This window comes from Euprymna scolopes, chromosome 29 (genome assembly GCF_053919585.1).
Source record: "Euprymna scolopes isolate OS-2025 chromosome 29, ASM5391958v1, whole genome shotgun sequence".
In the NCBI taxonomy this organism is placed as follows: domain Eukaryota; kingdom Metazoa; phylum Mollusca; class Cephalopoda; order Sepiida; family Sepiolidae; genus Euprymna; species Euprymna scolopes.
In genome coordinates this window covers 17132195-17156167 of record NC_136510.1, presented here as the reverse complement: position 1 = coordinate 17156167, position 23973 = coordinate 17132195, and the positions used below count along the sequence as shown (strand labels likewise).

General features: G+C 33.4%; 1 protein-coding gene across 31 annotated transcripts in view; it reads right to left on the bottom strand.

Moving 5' to 3' along the window:
* LOC145252512 (dedicator of cytokinesis protein 3-like) overlaps nucleotides 1–23973 on the bottom strand; it is a 468467-nt gene that overhangs the window by 215475 nt on the left and 229019 nt on the right. For all 31 annotated transcript variants that reach the window (XM_080112022.1, XM_080112023.1, XM_080112026.1 and 28 more), the window contains 6 exons: nucleotides 19718–19863; nucleotides 17106–17226; nucleotides 14218–14366; nucleotides 8425–8506; nucleotides 2849–2909; nucleotides 1970–2041 (listed from right to left, as the gene is read on the bottom strand). In XM_080112022.1, coding sequence (XP_079968148.1) covers nucleotides 1970–2041; nucleotides 2849–2909; nucleotides 8425–8506; nucleotides 14218–14366; nucleotides 17106–17226; nucleotides 19718–19863 — 631 coding nt within the window. The remainder of the gene's footprint in view (nucleotides 1–1969; nucleotides 2042–2848; nucleotides 2910–8424; nucleotides 8507–14217; nucleotides 14367–17105; nucleotides 17227–19717; nucleotides 19864–23973) is intronic.

Genomic DNA, 23973 nt, shown 5'->3' with positions numbered 1-23973 from the left:
CAACTCCTTGATTGTATGCCCCAATGATTAAGTATAAGTTCTGGTACTAAAATATTACAAGAAAGAGAGGTAATTTGAATATGATTGGATACCCTTCTCCCACTTGCAATGGAAAAGACAATAACAGAACCCTTTTATCACTGTTATAATTTGCAAAAAATTTTTTAAAAAACTTTCACAAAAATATACGACAATCAGGGTTGGTTCTCCAGATAAAATTAGCACTCGTCTAGCTATCACCAATGCAAGTAAATTTGCTTTCTTCCAGGACACAATACTGCTTCCCTACTGACTACAACATGATCTTCAAGTTCAATGTCAACAAATACTTATTGAACTATTCTCTTAAGAAACCAACCTGTCTATTAAACTCATCATTTCCAATCCTTTCATAATATTGTTCATCAGCTAATCATATAATATCATTGACCCTTATCTGTGAGTAAACTTTGGCCTTGGTAAGTGGTGACGTAGCATGAGAAAAAGCCCTTCAATTGGGGTTGCAAATGTTGCTTGTCTTTTGGGGCCAAGAATGCTATTACGGTTCAAATACTTTTGGTCAAACAGAAAGTTAAAATATCCGCATACGCACACACACACACACACAGAAGGAAAATGAAAACAATTCAATTTTAAGTGATTGAACCTATCTATGATGAATCCATTCCTTAACTACAAGTTGCTGTATCATCAGAGTGAATAGAAGGAATCTAAACTCAACCTTTATTCAATGAATCTGAACCCTACTTTTTTTTCATAAGTTCTAAATTTCAACTTATTATATTTTAAAATTCTCTATCTAGTCATATGACTAGATCAACCAATCCACTATCACATCATGAGACCACTGTTGATCCTTGGGTAAAAGCTTGTGAACCACACTCAAGTAATTTCCTACACTGAACTTCGAAAAAAAAATCACAGCGAAGTAACCTCTTAGCTGAAGGGCAAATGTCTGTTTGTATATTCAGCTAAAATTTGAAAAATACACAACACACCCCCACAAAGTTGGTATTTTTTCTTTTTAAAAAAAAATCAGCATCACCCCGGATTTTTTTCTCAAAGTTATTTACCTTATGCCACCTCATTCTATATGTATGCCCAGAGAGAGAGAGAGAGAGAGGAATAGGCTGGGGGAAGAAGGAGTGGGTAAATGGAGCCAGAGGAAAGAGAGAAGGATAGAAGTTATGTTACACTTTTGTCTGGGCAATGCTGTGTAGTTCTAATAGTATATTATAAAAGTCTACTAATTTTTTAGCAATCAACATAACAATAAGACACAAGCAAATGATGCCGACGTTGCTAGAACAGAAGTCTAGCAATAAAAAAAAAGGAAAGGAAAAAAGAACAGAAGTCTAGCAATAAAAAAAAAGAAAAGGAAAAAAGAACAGAAGTCTAGCAATGAAAAAAAAGAAAAGGAAAAAAGAACAGAAGTCTTGCAATGAAAAAAAGAAAAGGAAAAAAGAACAGAAGTCTAGCAATGAAAAAAAGAAAAGGAAAAAAGAACAGAAGTCTAGCAATGAAAAAAAGAAAAGGAAAAAAGAACAGAAGTCTAGCAATGAAAAAAAGAAAAGAAAAAATGGAAAAATACAAAAAAAAAAAAAATCAAAAAGGAAAAGTTAAAATTAAAAAAAAAAAGTTTTCAGAACTTGTCACTAACTCATACAAACACCTCTTAATTAACAACACCAGCTCTCAACATCTATGCTCTCTCTCAGCTGTCAAAAACTTGACTGACTGTCCTCTTCTTTCTTATAGCCACTACTCCCTTCATATGCAAATTAATGCCACCTATATAAAGAATCCATATACAAACTCAAGATTTTCTTTTCTCCTTTTTTCTTCCCTGATCTCGTCACTGGCTGACCGAAACAGGTGCACGGCCGCTTGTGAGTAGTTTCTTCAACTACATTTTATTTGCTTTTATATGTTAAACCACAACAGAAGAAAAAAATCAACCTTAACTCACCTGCAACACCATAAGGTCGTCGGAACCTTTGATACGAAGGTTTTTTAGAAGCTTCATTCATCAACATTTTTCCTGAAATGAAAAAGTAAAATTTGATAATATAAATAAACCCCATCTCTCACATTCTCTCTCTCTCTCTCATATATATATATATATATATATATATATATATATATATATATATATATATATATATATATATATATATGAGTGGAACAATATAGATAAACCACATTTTTATTTATTATATAAGATTAGATAAATATAATATTTTAAAAGAAAAATTAACCAGAGCGCTCCAATTCTGGGGTAAGAGTCTAACATATTGTATAGGTAAATAAATTGTCTATTTGTATATTGAAATAGTTATCTGCCCCTGATAAAGTAATACTGGGGAGTTATCTGTCCCATAGGACTGTATAACAGATGGTTTTCTCATAAATATATATCATTATATAAATCCTTAAATCCTTACAGTAGGACGTTTCTTAATGGAGAATACATCGATCAACTTAGCAATTGACTTTGTCTAAGCGAAAGGTATTTTAAATGACGCTATATGGCTATTGAATTTGTACTTGAATCGGCAATCTGTGGACCCAATATATATTCTAGTTCTGTTATCAAACATTTTAAAATGCCGAAAGAAATAAACTAAGATGGACAACATGTCGAAACTTAGAATATAGACTTTTTGTCATTTATACACACAATTAAGACAATATATACTATATATATATAAATAAAGATACAAAAAGGGTAGCTAAACTTCTGTTAAAATCAGTCTTATTGTAAATTTTTTAACAAGTATGATGTAAGAAATGGGATAAGAGTGTAAAGATTTTTTACCTATTTTTTTAAACAACAAAAAATACTTACCTATTCTGTAAATTTGAATCACAAGCCATAAATCTTTTTCCATGTCGTTTGAACTCAAATCCTGCAGATCATACAAAAAATACAACATTAAATTCTCCATTTTTAAATTAATTCTTTAAAATCACTAATGCATAAAATTAAGTCGATTGCATTTTCAAAGTTACACTTAAATAATAATGAATCTTACAAACTGATTTTTAATTCTACTTAGCCATGTTTTATCTATATAATATTCTGATTGTTCCTTCCTTAGTTAGTCCATACGTTACCTTTTGAAAAAGGCTCAATACAACTGAAGGCCAAACTGCTTTAGTTAGGCATAACTTCGAGAGTCATGCAGATGCCGGAAGTAAACCCAAGATTCACTTTCTACAATTATACTTGATTAAAAATTAAAATTGTGAAGATGGACCAAATTTGTATCGACCAGCTGTAATAATTGATTTATCTATTTATCTGGTCAGCGTTGCAATGAAGAGTCATCATACCAAGCAAAACCAGAAATCCAGTTTATAAACAAATAATAGGTTTTTTTTTTTTTTTTTTTTACAAAGGCATCACCACATTATCAAGGCCCAGAGGCCACTCAAGGATAAGGGTTAAAGAGTGTACAGTAGAAGTTGGTCAATATAGTAATCATTAGTAATGAAAATTTGGTAAATTTAATAACTTATATGGAACGGCTCATCAAGAACTTATTTACCTTAGACTTGAACACAACCATATTGTAGTCAGCCGGAAAGCAGGAAAACGGAACAGAGTTCCACAGGCGTGCAGTTCTAAGAAAGAAGCTTTGTTCATGGAATCTATGTCTAGGTTTAGGCACAGATAAAGAGTGGGGGAAATTATTGATAGTGTTTACAGCTAGACGAGTGTTTCTTGTGAAAGTTTGGCGAGGGGGGACCATAGATATTTACTATTTGAGTTTACATATATTACCTGTCTACCTAGGTGAATGACAGACTTGCAGGATCGAATCTTTGCTTTACCAGACCGAAACAAAGTCTCTTTGACCGAGAGTCTCAGAACGACCAAACCAGCCAGAGAGGCACACTCACCGAAACGTAGCTTTCCCAAAAATCAACTAGCTGCTCTCTAAATGTTCAACCCCCGCTCTTCCTCTTCTACAAGGGATAAGAGGAGGATGATCACATCTCCTATTCTCTTGCAATCTCTTCACCCTTGGCTGATTCTGGTCCGTTGTTGGTGGTCACTGTTCGTTTGTGGAGTCATCTACTGAAGATAACCATCTGACTGCCCTCATTCTTAAGGCTTATTTGCAAATAAGTCTGGATATTATTTTTCTCACAAAGGCGATTCCAGTGGGAATTTCCCCATTCACTGAGGTAATTATTTTCCAAAGAAAGAAAATATCTCATGGATGGTCTGACTCTGGTCAGAGATATTTTCATCTTTCTGCACCCCCACCTCTTTATCTGGCTATCATTGCAATGTCCGCCATTCACATATACTAGCAAAACATGCTGCCCATGTTCACAAAATGGCATTAATGGCGAGGAGGTGGGGAATCATGACCACCTCTTCTCTTATTGGGATTTCTTCGTTCTCAGCTAGTTCTGGCTCTTTGTGGATGGTCGCTGTTCATTTGTCCCAGAGTTAGCTGCTCCAGACATCTATTGAGGATAACATCTAAGACTGTCTCCATTCCTGGGACTTACCAACAAATAACCCTGGATATTTTTACCGAATCTTGCGTAACTTTGGTTAAGTACAGCTAGTAAATAATATTGTAATCTTTTTTGTATGAAAACAAGCCGAGCATGTAGGGTCCTCCTTCCCGAGTGAAAAATTTACTTTCACCATGACTAATGTTTATGCAAAACTTCAAAAAAATCCAAAGTTTGGTTATTGAGAAGTACAAACAAATGAACAGACAAATAATTTAAGGCCAATTTTACCACTATAATGCCTCCTAGAGGAGTAACCAAAGTTATTTCGAAAAATCCATTCTGGCAAAATTTACTTTCATCATGACTAATGTTTATGCAAAATTTCAAAAATATCCAAGGCATGGTTATTGAGAAAAGTGCGAACAAACTAATGGATGAACAGGAGTGAATTACTAAGTAAGTCCAATCCCTCATTTGTTGGAGGACCAACAAAATGGATTTGAAGATGGCATTATAATATCAGGTTCTGGGCATACCGAGTGAAATGGCCTTGTGGCATACTTGGTCACGTGCTTGTGGATATCAAGTAATGAACTATAAAATGTACCAAACGACCATGTACAAACTGATTGATAAACTGGATAAAAAAACAATTATTTCAGCTGTTCAAAACGTTATGCAGCTGCCACTGCTTTTCCATAACAAATTTGATTCAGTCATTTTTGCAGGCAGATTAAAAATAAATAACCAATTCATATAATGATCAAATTCAGCAAAATAAAGAAGATAATACAGTTTTGCATTTTTTAGATGAGGGCTGATTGTTTGTATTACTTTTTTTGACTGAACTATTGTTCTCATCTTGAATGTTTTTTGTACGACATTTCGGTCAGTGTAGCCTCCAACCTTTGTCAGGCATGGTGGTCACTATCTTTTCCAAGATGACGACCACCATGCCTGATGAAGGTCGGAGGTTATACCGACCAAAACGTTGCTCAAGATGAGAACAATAGTCCGATCACATCAAGGAGATAAGTATAACAGACCTGGCAAACTTGAAACTTGCATTTACAACTGGAAAGATAAATTACAACTATAACTTTAGTAATATGGTAAGTGGGAACTGCGATTATGTAGAGAGAAATTAAGTTGTTCAAGGGAAATGATACCACAAAGAGGAAGTTGGCATGGCAAAATAAGCTAGTCTGATGTTTCTCTTGGCTCTTATCTGTCAACCATTATGGACTTATTGTTGATTTTCTAGAATAGCTAACAAAGCAAAAAAAGAGGTGAAAAAATAAATATACAAAAAATAAATGTTACCAAAGGCAAGCTATGTAACTCGTCTACTTAGCTGAATAAGTTATTTTGTTTTTTTTGTATTTTAACTTATTTTAAAGTGTGTTTTTACATAAAAATAAAATAAGTGTAAAGTCTATTGAGTTAGAATGAAAAACAAAATGATGGTCTCTTTAAACCATAGTTGAATCTTAATCGTTAAGATTGCCTCCATTCCTGGGGCTTATCTGCAAATAACAGCAAAAAAATTAAACAAAATCCGAATAGAAAGCCATCCAATAATTGTCACTAATTACGCAAAAATGTAATGTTCTACCAGTATTTTGTTTAATTTTTGAGCGATTATTAAGGCTCAACTATGGCTCAAATGAGACCACCATTTTGTTTTTCATTTTAACTCAACAGGCGTTGCACTTTTTTTCTTTTTTTTTTTTTAAGTAAAAGAACACTTTAAAATAAGTTAAATTACACACACAAAAAAAAAAACTTATCCAGATTGGTAAAAGAGTAACTTATCTTGCCTTTGGTGTAATTTATTTGTTGTATATATATTTTTTTCCACTTCTTTTTTGCTTTGTTGGCTATTCTAGGGAATAACTAGCATGTTTTTTTTGGGGGGGGAATCTTCTTCCCCCTCACAAAGTCTATATTTTGTCTGCCAAATTTGAACGTTCTCCTAGTCTTCTATTGAAATTCCCTCTCATGGGTTAGTAATGGTTATCTGGAAACTTTCTGTACACCTGATATGAATATGAGGATAATGGTTATGTAATGCAAGTTTTGAAGGCAAGCTTAGATATGATCACAGAGGAAGATTAAATCTGGAGAGTATCAGGAGATGTATGCAGAACAGGAGACTTTGATGGTATGGTCAGATTGGAAGAGTGAATGTAAGTTCTTGGGTTAGCAGATATAGAACATTTCAAGTAGTAAGATCATCTCACAACAGGGAAAGGTCGAGAAAACATGGGAATAAGTGATGAGGATGAATTTGAGAGAAGGAGGGATAAATAAAGACCTGGTCAGAGATAGCTTTGTTCAGAAGTAAATTTCAAAAAGCTCTTCAACCTATTCTTACATGTAAAATAGACATTAAACTGATTATGATGATAATGATATAAAGTGGTTTTTTTTTTTAATGCATGTTCCAGCAGAGTTTTATCAGTGTCAACCAAGGGAAGAGTCTATCAAGTATCTGTAATAAATGCAGAAAAGTGATATCTGGCCAGTGAGGGTTGAGGACATGTGTTGCATGGAGAGAAATGATATGAGCATGATATGATTGATGTAAAATGTAAGGCTTAAAGACAGGCTTAGTTCTGATGACCTCATTAGCATTAAACATAGACAGTATAAGAAGATTTATACAGAACAGGAGACTTTGATGGTATGGTCGCATTGAAAGAATGGATGAAAGTCCTTGGGTTAGTAGATGTAAAACATTTGAGGTGTTAGGGTTATCCCATGGGGAAAGGCCAAGGAAAAAATGTGAGGAAGTGATAAGGATAGAATTGAAAGAAAAAGGGATAAATAAAGACCTGGCCAGAGATAGGTTAGCTGGGAATTCAAATTTGAAATGCTAGCATGTAAAATGGACGTTAAACCAAATATGATGTGTTTTTTTTATTTAATGCATGTTATTGCTGTCGATCAAGGTAAGAATCTATCATGTATGTGTACGCAGTGTGATGATGATGTATGAAAGTGATACCTGGCTATTGAGGGTTGAGGACATGTGCTGCATGGAGAGGCTTAGTTCTGATGACCACAGAGAAGGATTAAATCTGGACAGTATAGAGAGATGTGGAGACTTTTATGGTATGGTCACATTGTGGAAAATCATGGGAGAAAGTGATAAAGATAGACTTAAGAGAAAGAGGGATAAATAAAAACCTGGTCAGAGATAGGTTAGCTTGGAATTCAAATTCGAAAAGCCTTCCAACACATGACAGCATATCAAAAAGACATTAAACGGAATATGATGATCATCATGACTAAAGTGGTTCCAATTTAGAAACCACAAATTCCTTCATTTTACACAATTTTTCAATAACATTTTTTACTTTGCATTTAAATTGAAAACTGTTCGATTTATTTTATTTTTTCTTAAATACTCTGTTTGTATCATTTGCATTCCTCAGACTAATGTTCTCATGTTGCATGCTATTTTCACATTTGAGTCGATGTGACCGCCAACAGGTTTATCTTGTTGAACCCGGGGAATCTTTCTGTCGAACTCAGGAATCTGCACAGAATTTCAAACAGAACCCTCCATTTAATCCATGGAGGCAGCACACTCTCATTTTGTCAGCCATGACTGGGTAGAACTCCTAAGTAATTTACAATCGTATTTTCAGTGTCACCCACACTAAGGATTGAACCTTCAACCTTCAGAATAGTGTAACTTACAACTGAATTTTTATCCAACTATTTTATCCACTGCACCACAGGTTTTTGCGTTGTAAAAATTACACTCAAGATGAGGACAACCGTCCAAAGCATCCAAATAATCAATCCTTATCTAAAATAATCAGAAACAAATATTCCATTGTAATTCTTTTTTTTTTTTTCTTCCAATCACAAATAGTTTGCTAAAAATAACAAAAATAAAAAATAAATAAAAAAACGAAGAAAAAACATCCTTACAACAAATAATCCATAACAATTGTTTAGCTTCTCCATAGATGTCGGCATTCCTTGATTTGTTAATTTCACAAGAAAGCGTTCGCTAAAAGAAAAAAAAAAAATGAATAAATTCTTTTGATTTTGGAAAATATATATACAAAGTCAATTTTAGATCATTTGAATTATTTTCATTTTGGTTATTACTTTTTCACAATATTTCGACTGATACAAATTCTAAACTTCAAATATATCTTATAAACTCTAGAACCTATACAGAATTTCAAACTGAACCTTTTATTGATTATATTCAAGAGTGTCTACTTTTTTTACTTCCAGTTTATGAGACGACAGTGACAAGATATGGTCACTTCTAATCAATGAAGTATTGCTGCCACATCTGGGTTGGTGCATCTACCACCAGTCTCTTACTTCTAGTCAATATTCAAAACAGAGTCTCCAATCTAATACATCCTGCACTTTCAATCAAGCTTCAATCTCTGCTCCATTGCCAGCTTCAAATTGACCCATATGTGCAAAGGTAATTATTTTCATTGGCAAAGTTTGAGCTCAGCTTCAAACCGACATATATGTGCAAAGGTAGATAGTTTCATTGGTAGAGCTTAATTACGTGTGTTGAGACTGACTTCAATTTGAGATCATATTAACTGAACAACAGAAAAGAAAAGTGCATGTATGCCACCTAACCACCTATGCAACAATTAGTCAATTGGTGCATTAGGTGCTAAAGGAAAACTGTTTCAGGAGTTTTTGATGGAAGCATATATAAAAACAGACAATTTCATCAAACAATCAGATCATCACTGACTGTCAATTGAGTGCCATACCTCCACATCAAAAATATATTGTACATTTACTGCTAACTAAACACGTGAAGTGTTGATCTGAATCATTTACACTATGTAAAAGTCTTCCTCCTCCCCAAATCACATATATTATGTAAAAGTCACACCAAAAAAAGCACATGCGCAATCTAAAAGCAAAAAAAAAATTAAAAAAAAAAAAAAGATTTAATTTCACAATAACAATCAAAAAGTAAAAAATATCAAAATAAAAAACGATCAAAGCATCACAAAATCAAAAAAACAAACAAACAATCAAAACGATAAAAAAAGCTTAACTAAATTTTAATTCAATCATTCCAGTTGAATATTAAACATGCTTCATTATATAAAACCAACAAGGAAGTTTTTAGTCTCTCTTTTAGTTTTGATGTGTTCATACAAGTACAGATATTTTTCTTAATAATGTAATAAAAAAGAATCTCTATTTGCGTTTTCAACAGTACTTATTTACTTGTATATTCTGGTCAGAGCGGATAACGACAACGTAAGGTTTTAGCAGTCCTTGCAGGTCTCAATGTCGTACATATAACATTTAGTATTCCTAAATATTCACCCATCTGATACTGACCAAGCTCAACGTTGCTTTAATGATCTAACGAGAACAGGTGTGTCAACATGATTATGCTGTATATATAAAACTATGTAAACATAATCGAAAACTAATCTTATTAAAAAGCTAAAAATAACTATCATTGTATATTCTGTTGCCGATGATGAAAAAACACAGCATTGTAATCAAACTGTTTTTTTTTTCTGGTTTAAATAAACTTCACAAATTCATTAAAATTTTTCATCTGCTGACAGCTGATTGGCTAATTGTGTTGGTATCTTCCGACTATTTCCGTAATCATGTGGAAGATGACCATGTCATGTTGCCAGAATTTCTCGTCTTAACGTTCACGGGGGAAATGAGTTAGAACAAATACATTGAGGACATTGCCAAGGCTGCTGCTAGAAAGTAACTTACGCCTGAGAGTATCCTGTACCTCTACAAGGCCGTCATTTTCCTAAGTATCGAGTTTTGTTGCCACATTTGGGCTGGTGCACCTGCTACTAGTCTCTTGCTCTAAGACAGGGTTCAAAAGAGAGTCGCCAACCTAATAGGTTTTGAACTGTCAGTTAGGCTTCAACTGATATCCCATCGACGAAATGTTGCATCCTTCTGCCTGTTTTGCAAGTATTTTAATGGTAGATGCTCCGACAAACTACAAGCTCTTGTACATCCTCGACAAACCCAAAAAAGCAGCAAAATCCCACCCCTACACAGGAGAAATCCTCAGATGTAAGAAAGCCTTTTACTCTAATAGTAACTTCCCCAGAACTGCTAGACTTTGGAATTCCGTTCCAGGTTTCTGCGTCCCTGACTGTACAAATATGCAGAAGTTCAAGTGTAATATAAACAGACATCTTGCTGCTCACCTCCCTACATAGTAACCCTGCAAATTATGTCCCAGATAGTAGTGCCCTACATCAAAATGGCACTGTGTCTTGTTTAGGGCGAAAATGCAATAAAATAAAATAAAAAACCTGAATCAGAATCAAAATAAATACTTTTCCACTATTTCACAGTCATTTTCAAGGAATCACATGTATAATAATGTTAATATCAGAAATCAGAAAACAATGGATCAACTATTTTTGTTGGCTATTACACTGAAATGTAGAGCAGGGTATCATACATTTCCCTAGATTACTTCACTTACGCTTGATCCTCATCTAATAATGCTCAACAACATACCATTGTTTTTTAATTTTGGTATAACTTCATTGAACATTGAACACTGGTCGTCTGACCCATTAGTGAACCCTTAATTCATTATGCCCAATAGGTCAGTCAGTAATAATTGTAATAATCATAACAGTCATTTTTAACTTTTTTGTAGCATTTTAGTTGTCAATCTTGGTTGCATAGTTTTATATAAACGGCATAATCACATTGACACACTGGTTCTCATTAGATCACCAAAGTTAAGCAACATTGTGCCTAATCATGTTGAGATGGGTGACTATTTGAGAATACTAGGTGCTGTATGTAGAAGGACGTTGACACCTTCCTGGAAAAACTGCTAAAACCTAACATTATCAACTAACTGATCAGGATATACAAGTGAATGGAAACTGCTTGTGATTTTTATATTTTCACGAAATTTCTTCCTTTGGAGGAAACCGGTTCAATGCGCCTGGGGTGAGTGCCACTTGGTTATAATGCATAGTCTTATGCAATGAAAAGTGATGGTGATGAAGTTGACAATGACACGGACTGACGACCTCAGTGTGCCAAGTCTACATTCTATAGTATCACTTTTATTTAAGGATGTTTGCAACCTTCATGTGGTGCCTTCTGTGAGAATGCCAATAACAGAATTAAGCTGATCAACAAATCTGTACCATGTTTACTATATTTGAAACATGTTTGAATAATATTTTTTTTAAATTAGTTTTAATGTTGCTAAAAATAACATAAATTTGGAATAATTTCACTTTTCATCAAATAATAGACAAAAAAAAAAATGAATGAAAATTAAGGAATCAAAAATCTGCAAACCAAATAAACATATAGTAAGAGCGAATTAAACAACAGAAATCACATTCAAGGATTATCAAAAAAAAAAAAAAAAAAAAAATGGATGTGATTAAGATGTATCTATTTAATGAGTATATTCAAAAGGTAAAAAAGCGATCACACATATTAACCTAGTCAAGCGTGACCTACATAAATAAAAGGCCGTTCCACTAAAGTCATGTGACCTGTTGACATCGCAGAATAAATTACAATGGCCACGGCTAGATGAAAGACGACTATTACGAGGATAGTCATTTTCTGTTTCAATTCTCAAAGCAATTGCAGAGGGATTTAGAAAAGTGGTCCAAAAGTGGCTGTATTTGGTGATCATGCATATTAACCTTCTTGAGGCGTTGCTTGGTGCCTATGTCATGGCACTTCATAGGAAAATAATTATATGTATATTATGGATTTACTGTAATCAAGGCCTAACGGCAGGATAGTGAGAAAACATTGACAGGATAGAGAGGAGGTCCTTAAAGCAAAGTCATATGTATTTTTATAAAATCCATATAACAAAATCGAATTCATTTAAAGAACTAATAAGATTAGAAAATGTTACATCCAAAAATCTTATTTAATGATCTGAAGTTCAAATTAAATGTCTGAACAGTTGTTTATGATATTGAGGTAATTTAACAAAAAGACTGTGTGGCAATAGAGCAAAGAATGGGGCGTGGCAACAGAGCAAAGAATGGGGCGTGGCAACAGAGCAAAGAATGGGGCGTGGCAACAGAGCAAAGAATGGGGCGTGGCAACAGAGCAAAGAATAGGGAGTGGCAACAAAGCAAATAGGAAACCTAGTAAGAAAGCAAATAGGGGGTGCGGCAAAAGAAATAAACAAGTGTGGAGCAAAGAAAAGATGTGGCAATAGAGCAGATATAGAGTGTGGTAATATAGCATATATAGTGTGACAATATAACAAATAGGGAGCATGATAATAGAGCAAACATGGGTGTGATAATAGAGAAAATAAGAGGCGTGGCAATAGAGAAAAGAAGAGGTGTGACAATAGAGAAAAGAAGAGGCGTGACAATAGAGAAAAGAAGAGGCGTGACAATAGAGAAAAGAAGAGGTGTGACAATAGAGAAAAGAAGAGGTGTGACAATAGAGAAAAGAAGAGGTGTGACAATAGAGAAAAGAAGAGGTGTGACAATAGGGAAAAGAAGAGGTGTGACAATAGAGAAAAGAAGAGGTGTGACAATAGAGAAAAGAAGAGGTGTGACAATAGAGAAAAGAAGAGGTGTGACAATAGAGAAAAGAAGAGGCGTGATAATAGAGAAAAGAAGAGGGGTGGCAATAGAGAAAAGAAGAGGTGTGACAATAGAGAAAAGAAGAGGTGTGACAATAGAGAAAAGAAGAGGTGTGACAATAGAGAAAAGAAGAGGTGTGACAATAGAGAAAAGAAGAGGCGTGACAATAGAGAAAAGAAGAGGCGTGACAATAGAGAAAAGAAGAGGTGTGACAATAGAGAAAAGAAGAGGCGTGACAATAGAGAAAAGAAGAGGCGTGACAATAGAGAAAAGAAGAGGTGTGACAATAGAGAAAAGAAGAGGTGTGACAATAGAGAAAAGAAGAGGTGTGACAATAGAGAAAAGAAGAGGCATGACAATAGAGAAAAGAAGAGGCGTGACAATGGAGAAAAGAAGGGCCGAGACAACGGAGAAAAGAAGGGCAGTGGCAATAGAGAAAAGAAGGGCTGTGACGATAGAGAAAAGAAGGGCTGTGACGATAGAGAAAAGAAGGGCTGTGACGATAGAGAAAAGAAGGGCTGTGACAATAGAGAAAAGAAGGGTTGTGGCGATAGAGAAAAGAAGGGTTGTGGCAATAGAGAAAGGAATGGGCATGGCAATAGAACAATGAAGGGGCGTGGCAATAGAACAATGAAGGGGCGTGGCAATAGAACAATGAAGGGGCGTGGCAATAGAACAACGAAGGGGCATGGCAATCAAGTGGATGTGCCAGATTAAAAAAAAAAATTAATTTTTATAGATGTTTATGCAGCAAGATTTTCAACAGTCACCATCTCACTTAATCTGACCATTAGATAAGTTAAGTGCAGGTGGTTTGATTGGAATCGATTGCCGGTCACCAAGTTAATGACTCGAATAACACACTTGACCTAACTGAAGCTAATTGCATAATCCTGGGCTGAAAAAACAATGTTTATAAAAAGAAAAATCCATTCGGAAGTAAAAGCAGATTTCTACAAAAATTTTTTAAAGAAACAACACCAGTTATAAGATACCTGAACCAAAGCTTTCCTCCTCATTTGGTTTGGATAGAGAAATACACTAATAATTACTACCTCTTTGTTGTGTGAAATTTGCTTTTTACCCAAGTACCAGTCTCAGCTACAGTGCTAGGTTTATTAAAGTTGATATTTACCTGATAAACTTGGAGTCTTTGGCATCATAAATGGAAAAGTAGAGTTCAAGGTCTTCATTGACCGAACAAGGAAAACTCTTGAAATTTACCAACAAATTTGTTATAGAGAGAGACTTGGATTCACTGCTCAGACGATCACTCAAGTGACTCTAAAAAAAGAGAGGGTTAAAGAAAATATAAATTTATGCTTTAGAAATCTTTTTTTCTTTGAGCAATAAGAGATGCCTAATTCCAGTATCGGTACAGAACTTGATCCAAGTTTCAAACTTGACACCATAAAAATATGTTGAGGCAACAATAGTAATTTTATTCAGGGTTGTGGAATCGGTAGTTCAAATACTATAGTATTTGTAGCATTTTGGATTTTAATGAAGATCAGCTAGTTTTCAAAGATTCTTTGAATTAAACATTTTTTTTATTAACAAAATCTGGAGAATTAAATACGAAATTAAAAATAAAATATCTTTGTCATTATTAAGTTATGGTCATCTTTACAAAAAAACAATGACAACTTAATGATGACAAAGATTTCAACATACGTTTTTAAAATTTGGAATTTTTTTTAGATAAGGATCGATAATTTCTGTTATGTAGATTAGTATTTTCATTCTAGTTATTTTTACAGCACTTCGTCTGATGTTGTTTGTTTTATGTTTTTTTTTAGTTCAATCATTTTGACAAAAGTTTTTACACTTCAAATTCTTTATCTCTTAAAATATTCATTTATGGTGTTTGATTTGGTTGTTTTGTAGAGAAAAATGTTATTGTCTTTGGCTTTGTATAATTGAATTTTGCAAAGAAAAAAAATAATAATAACATCAATGTTTGGTTCATGCATTTTATTGAACCCAGAGAAATTCCATGTAGATTTCCGCATTCAACATCAAGATTCCAGTATTTGAAAAGATGCACCTGAAGAAATGTTATGAAAATAACAACTAAGACAAGAATATTTCAAACAATTCATTTTTTGCTTGTTTTGGATAGTTTCCATTAGAACTAACCAATTTTTACTGACTCAAATTCCATTTCTTAATGAGGATTGGTAATTTATACTATTTTTATCTTAGTTGTTATTTTTACAACTTCATGTAAATTCCTATCTTCTTCAGATGCATCTTCTCAAACTCCGAGAAATTCCATGCAAATTTCCGAATTTGAAATAAGAATTGCTGTTGTGAACCAGTAAAAGGGTCCGGAAGAAACACATGAACTTGGGATTGAATTGACACAAAGTCTATTAAAAGATAAAGCAGACAAAGAAATTGGCTGACCATCAATCTGACTGCCATGTATTGAGTGGGCCGAACTCAGAAAGGTATGTTCTTCCTGAGTTTTTAGTAAAAGGAAAAGTTCATTGTATGGTGGGTACCATAAAAATTACTGAGTTCGAAAAGATACACCATTGTAAAAACACCAAAGACAAGAATAATATTCCAAATATTCTTTTTTTGTTGTTTTGGGGAATTTTCCAATTTTGACTGGTTCTTACTCCTAAAGTAATGAATTTGCTTCAACTCCAACTCCACAACCCTGGTCAAAATGTGGATGAAAAAAAAAAAAAAAAAAAAAAAAATGGCAAAGCTTAAAATATGAAATTTATTTTTGTTAACAAAAGCTTCAGCAGAAGTCAAACAAAAACTAAAAGATTTAAATTAATTCAATGATGAAAACCAAACTTTCAGAGTTACAATTATTTAAAAAAACAAACAAACAAATAACAAAAAAACAAATGTTAGTCAAACTTGAACACTGACACAAAAAGCTACAGAATTGAACATTTTCAAACTGAAATTGAACAAAAAAATTGTAATATATAATGCCATAGAGAATCCAAGGTTTTAACTACAAAAGTTTTATTCATTTATTTTTGAAGTACAGTTAGTTGTTATGTTTTCAAATATTTTAGATGAGAACTGATACGTTGGATTCTTTGTACTATTATGATGTATGTATGTTCAAGTCCATGTGAAAGATTTTCCTGACATTTGTAACTACTGTCAAGTTTTCAGTCAAGTTGTTTTTTTATTCCTATCAATATTCCGACAAAACTCCAACTTCTTTGTGGTTCCTGTTTGTTGCCAAGTGAGGGTGCAAGCAGTACCCTTGTCAAGTTTCATTAAGTTTTAGAATTATTTGGGGTCTTTTTTTTACGGTAAGGTTGCACAAAAATGTAGCAAAATATAATTTAAAAAACATGAAACATTTATAGAGGTTTAAGAATTTTTTTTTTTTTTGTATAGAAAGATTGTATAAAAATGTAGCAAAATATAATTTTAGTTTGCACGCATTTTTAGAAAAGGAAAAGTTATCGCCCCATGTTGTTTGGTTGCAAGTGACATCTGTTGGCAGTTCTTGAAACTAAAATACACACATTCACCTCATGTCACTGACATGCAGAAGTGCAGATTTTTTTTACAAATATTATGAGAATTTCATCGAATAAATAATCTTTTTATGTGCAATTGTGTTCTAACATTGATGAATATTTGTTGAAAAGATTCTCTCATGATAATTTACAAAGGTATGGATCACATTTCATTAGTTAATTATTGTGCACGTCAATATTTATTCTTTATATCAACTTAGTGCAACTTATATCAACTTAATGGGCGATATAATAACTTAGTACAGTTTCTATTAACTTGTCTTATATTAAAATATCTTAACTTTTGCATAAATTGCTCAACATAAAATAATGCAAACAAACATTTCAGATTTTTATTTAGCTTTGAAAATCAAAAAGTGTGATCAAAATTCAAACTGTTAATAAAACACAAACAAAAAACTTAAACAAAAGCAGCACAAATCAAGAAACGGATAGGTGTGGGGCAAGAGGGATGAAATTCTCTTCTGTGAAGTTTTTCGGCCATTTATTTTTTACATACCTTGTTGTGAGTTAAACAAGTTTCACTCTCTTTGTGTATGCGATACAACTGGACGATGCTGACTTTATCAGCATCCACCTGTTCAGCGTTTAACCTCGGAACCAAATCCAGCGACAGATTCCTAAAAAAAAAAAAAAAAAATTTTCTTTATTAACAGATAAAATAAATTCGATTTTACTGTATTTTTGACATTAGATAAATCCTTCATTAGTCTGTTCCTTTAATATCATGATTAATTTCAGGGATATGTTAATTTATTAAACTTATGAGTAGGGCCATGACAAGAGAATATTCTTTTTATTATTTTGACTCTCGAATACATATCAGTTAATATCTTATATGTTTTTAGATAAAGTGATCTGGTTGTGATGTGGTTCTCAATTGATTAACTGTGTCGGATATATACTTGAGAGTCAAAACAATAAAAAGAATATTCTCTTGTCATATGCTACTTATGAGTATACACATCTTTCTATTTTACATTCTACAATTCAATTTTTCTGACGTAAATCTGTAAACACTCATCTATTTCTTTTAATCTGTCTGTCTGTCTCAATCTCTTTCTCTGAAACTACTGAGCTGATCTGGATGAAATTTTGTATGAACCTTTGTTATGATAAGGTGACATAGACTAAGTGTTATTGCACAGTTTGGGGTTAATAGAGATGCAAAAATGAACACAAATTTAACTATATTCAGCTATCAATTTGGCATTAAGCACTCATTCAAAGTAAATAGGCAATAAATTTTGGCCCGTTTTTAATGGGCTAAAAAATCTAGTTTTTTATGATTTCCAAAGTCACAGTAAAGCAATAGTGTATATATTTATTAATTTTATCTTTTCTTCCTGTATAATTTCAAGGTTACAAGGGTTTTTTTTTAAAGAATAAAAACGATGTTGTTTATATTTCAAGCGACCCTCCACTCTTGGTCACAAAAAATAGCAAAAATAAATTTTATCTTGCTATTTTTGTGATCAACAGCGGAGGACCACTTGAAATATAAAAAAAAATATGAAAAAACAAATACATCATTTTTGTGCTTCAAAACATCCACATAATCTTGAAATTATTATTCTAGAAGCATACATGGACATTTTACCATATATATACACTAGCAAAAGTACCCATCGTTGATTGGGTTCAAAAACAGCCTACAGAAAATAAACTCTGATTTATGAAAGTATGATAGGTTATGAAAAGGAAGGGTTGTAAATTTGGGTTGAATTTGGGGGTATCAAAACCAATGCAAAATATGATGAAAGTAAAAATAAAATAGATAAACTCCATAATTTATTATCTCATACCTGTTCACACTGAAACACTTATCACAATATTCTGTGGATCTATATTAAAAAACCTTGTTAAACTTTGTGACATATTTCCATTCTATGGAGGTCAGGTGCGAACGAACACCCCATAATTTTATTATACCATATTTCTTCAAACTGAAACATAATTATCAAAGTATACTTATGCAGATAGATATGAAAAATCTTTATTAAAGTTTGTGCCTATTTTCATTCTATGGAGGCCAGATGCGGACGCAGACTCCACAATTTTATGATACCATCCCTATTTAAGTTAAAACATACTTATCAAAGTATTCTTATGTACATCTATATAAAAAACACTTGTAAACATTTTTTTTTTAATTTTTAAATTTTTTATTTCCATACTTTGTGGACCAGGCGCGAAAGCAGGCCCCCACAATTTTAATGAACCACCGTTCTGCCAGATTCAACATACCCATTCCTGTGTCTCGATACATCTTCTATCATTATATGTAATCAGTTTTTTAAAATAGTCAACTATATAGGAGCCTATTTGTGACTACACACACACATTCAGCTTTATATTATAGATATATATGTGTATGTGTGTGTGTGTGTAACGTTAGGTATATGTTTATGCTTATATATTTCTATGTATAGGATTCACTGCTAAACTAATTAACTATTATGAATTTTAGAACACAGCTACTATATAACAGTGTGAGTAGTGTGGGCTATATTTAGTTTTATTTAGTTTAAAACAAAGATGGAGTGCAAGCCCTTTCTGAAAATACAGATATTTTCAATTTTTGTGTAATTTTAAGAATAAGTATTAATATTTCAGATTTGCATTAAATTTGATCCATAGTCATTGGACACCAATTAATCGAAATTCCCTGAATTTCAATTTCTTCTCAAGATCTCTGAAGCTTAAGTCGTTTCTTTTGCGTATCTTCTATAATAAAAGTCATACAATTTTGAACAAGGATACTAGACATAACATTTAGTTGCATTATATCTTGTAAGATGACCTAAATGTAAAAATGTTCTGTTAAAAAAATTTCTAGGTGAGACAGAGAGAAAGAGAGAGAGACAGACAGACAGACAGAGAAAGAGAGAGGGACACAATGTGAGGAAAAAAAAACCCTTAAAACTGTTGAATTTATGTAAAAAAAACATTTTATCTTATTTAAATGTATTTATATTTTATGCTGAAACAATACTTTCTATAAACGATTTAATGTGGACAAATTGCTATTCTTCCCACAATTTGAAGGCAGTGAAGAGAGAAATAAGTTAAAAATTATAAATTAATATATTCAACTAATAAATGACTCACTTGTTTCCCCAGTCGATTTTTTGTGCAATTTTCATTTTTAAATCTTGCCGCTGATCCTGCGTGTATGTGTCTGCTAGCAACGTGCATCGCATTGCGATCAAATCTTGCATAATGCTGCATATATCCTTCCAGATTTCTTTCTGATTCTGAAACAGCAAAGAAAAACAGAGATAAAAAAAGAAAGAAAATACAAGACGACATTTTTTAAGCATAAGTTGATCGAATTGAATTATTTCAAATGGACAGTTTTTTTTCCAGAAAATACGCATTAGAATGTAACAATGGCAATTTAAATTTTAAATTCTTCTTCTTCATCCTCGGACATTTGATGCTCAGATGTTAAGATCTTTGACTTTAACAGCATTTGACATTTGCTCAAAAGTCACAATCCATTGAGTCTGCTAACATCATCACAGCAATAAAACTATGGGTCGACCAAAAGCAACAGGGTTTAATACAGACATTATACTAATGCAAGATAACCTACAAATATTACAACCTTGAAATCATATATTCAAACAGAAAATATTTGAATGAAATTTAAAATATATATATATATATATATATATATCTTCCTTATTTACATAGGATTTCATATTGCTTTTTTTTTCTAATACTAGCAGGCTGCCTAGCATTGCCTGGTCATAAAATACATATAAATGAATTAATGCAGAAACTGAGACATGTGCATGCGAGTATTAAGTTTTTTTTTTTTTAATAATTCACTTGTTGTAAGTAAAAAAAAAATACTCGCGCTGAGATCAAAATCAAAACCTAAAGACAGTGAGTCAAGTATGATAACCATTAGACTAGCTTGACACAAAATTTACAAAATGTTTTCAAACCTAATTATTCTAAACATAAAGAAGTTGCATGTTTCACAGCCATGCATGCGCAGTCATGAAACAGTTGAAAAACAGATAAAAATCCAGTGACTTCCCAGTACCAATTTTTCAATTTTGATCCCTTAGCAGCTGTTTTTTCCGGATGAAAACCAATTAAAAAGTTTTCCACGTATCTGAATACCCTGAATACCAAATTTAAAGTCTGTAGATAAAAAATTCGTTGAGTATATAAATTGAGAAGTGCCCTCTCACGCACGCACACACGCACGCACACACACACACACACATTCTCAGTTTTATAGATATATAGATGACTAGTTTTCAATCAGCATTTCAACTTTCTGTAGCACACTTATTTAATGTTATGCATTTTTTTACTAAAACATAATTTTTAGAAAAAATAATTTGTATGCAATACTAAAACCCATTTCACTGTAAATAATTAGCAACCAGTTTAACATTCAATTTATATGCTGCCATGTTTTGGATGGCTTTTAGAAATTGACTTCCAAACTAACCTATCTCTGGCCATGTCTTTATTTATCCTTCTTTCTCAAATCCATTCTTATCACTTCCCCTCATGCTTTTCTTGGTCTTCCCCTGCCAACTGGCCCTACTACCTCAACTGTTCTACATTTATTAACCCAAGAACTCTCATCCATTCTTTCGATGTGACCATACCAACAAAGTCTCCTGCTTTGCACATATTTCCCTATACTGTCCAGACTTAATCTTCCTCTGAGGTCATTAGATCTAAACCTTTCTTTAAGACTCATATTACATATCTATCATGCCATTCTCATATCATTTCTCTCCATGCAACGCATGTCCTCAATCCTTACTAGCCAAGTTTGACTTTCATACATCATTACACAGCATACACATACCTGATAAACTCTTCCCTTAGTTGGCAGTTTTTTTGCTGGTTAGTAATGACAGAAATTTCCTCAATTTAAACTACTCTTGACACTAGCACCAGTTCTTCCATTTGTCTCATATCAAAGTATAGTGATGGTGTCACAAACAAAATACCAGCTTCCAGTTTATCATAAGTTTTTTGTCATTAATTTTTTGCCTATAGAGAAGTCAAAGGCGAAAGGTGGAAATATGCTCCTGTTGAGCAAGAGAATAAAAACAAAAAGTGAAACAAGTTTCAACAGATTTGAACCACCCGCCATTTGATAAAGAGGTTTTACCTTGAAATATATTGAGACACGATATTAGAGCACCAAAGTTAAGCAATGTTGAGTCTGGCCAGTACCAGATGGGTGAATACTTAAGAATACTAGGCGCTGTATGTATTCAGATAAGCAGATATGATATTCTTAGATATGCTGGAGTTTTACCACAGAGGAGTTCCTCAGTCGTGGTGGTGAAGGCAATTCATCTAGGAAAGGGGGCTCTGTCGAAATACACAAGCTGAATAGAGGGAGCCTGTTGGCTTTGTATAAGTGTGGCACAATGGGGAGTGCCTATTTTGGGGGCTTCTACATTAATAAACCTTGTGCCTAACTTGGTCTGCACTCGTGTGGAGGCAAACACACACATTTCAGTAAGGACACATTTTTTAAGGGTTGAAACTGTTGGCATACGAAGATTGACAGGTGTTTATGAATCCAGTGATCATGTTACTAAGAAAACACCCATTTCCAATTTGCCATGAGCCAGCCTGGAAGTAGCAAGGTTCAAAAAACTGTTATGAGATTGCTCAGGTACAGGCACAATCTGGTCTAACTGGAGACAGCAAGACATAAAAGAATAGTAATATTTTAATTTTTAGTGAAAATAAATGACTAATTTGTTTTTTTGATTTGCTAATTTTATCTTTTGGCGTTAACATTTTACATGTTTACATGATTTGAAACCAAATTGAATTTAAAATCGACAAGAGAAGATAACTCATTTGGACTAAATAATAATTAATGAAGTCGGACAGTCGGTTTTAAACTGACTGTTCGACTTCCACAATTCAAAGAATACCAATTGAAAAAAATAACCAGTAGATGTATGTGTGTGTATGAGTAAATATTTAAAAACAGCAGACATATGTATGTGTGTGTAAATATTTAACCGATAAACTCTTAAACTACTGGTCACATAACACTGAAATTAACAAGAAATAGTAATTATACACCAATGATAGTTTATAATGCGTAAAATCTTTGTTCGGATGGATGAATGTCAATATGCAATCTAGTCTAACCGGAGATAGAAAAACATAAAAATTATAAAAGCAGGTATGTATAATACCTAAGGGAGATGAAGGGCCCCACCCATTCCAGGTCACCATTGAGGAAGGTGTAATATATGTTAGTCTCCCACAAATATTCTGGAGGGTTACCATACAGAGGGTAGATGGAGTACCTCAGTCATGGTAATTTTTCAAGTGTTTACAAAGTCAGTCATAATTGCATTGACACACCGGTTCCCATTAGATTACCAATGTTAAGCAACATAAAGCCTGGTTAGTACTAAAATGGGTGACCATTTGGTAATGCCAGGTGCTGTATGTCCTTGGAGCCTGAAGAAGGATGGGTGCCGCCAGGCTATTTTTGCCCAAGACACGTTATATGAAATAATGCAGCATCCCCACGACCCTGGAAGGTTGAAGAACACGTCTTTGTTAGATATTCAAGCTAAATGCTATGATTCTTGAACATCCATGTGACAACCAGTAATGGCTACCGTCCACTATAAATCTGGCCCTATGTTATATCCAGTTCCTCAGTAGCGAGGCAGAAAAATAAACATTGTTCCAGGACCTACGAGATCTTCTAGAGTTAGGGTCCTGATTAATAGATCCGCCACTGTCATCCAATAATACATAACTGTAAGAAAACCATGGAGACTAAGTGGTTAATGCCAACGACTGAAAACCAGGATGTGCCGAGTTCAAACTAAGCTCATTCTACAGAAACACATTCATCAAACCAACATTTGACTTTGTGTCTAACCTCTTGAAGAGGAGGCAAATAAAATAACAGTCAGAAAACCATCGGTTTACACAGAAAGTTCTAATTAGTGGTCATTCATTGCACTAACAGTGAGATTAAAACGCCCAAATTATATTAAAAATAGAATGATAGCTTTCTAATATGCTGATCATGTGTGTGGAATCGATGTACTGTTTAACTACTTTGTATATTGCTTTGCAAAGCGATATTTCAATTTGCTATTTGTTCTTATTATTTTCTAATTTAAGAGATGTAAATGGAAAAAATAAAGAAAAAAAGCGTAAATCAAATGAATTTCGAAACCTGGAGGAGGGCATAACCGCCAACCAATTTCCCAACCAGTGTGAAAGGTTGAGAGGGGGTGGGGGTAATTCTTTGCTGAAACAAAAGTCTTCCACCTCCCTACGCATATTGTGAATTGTTTTGGAGCATGAGGAAAACAAAATTAAGCTGAGAC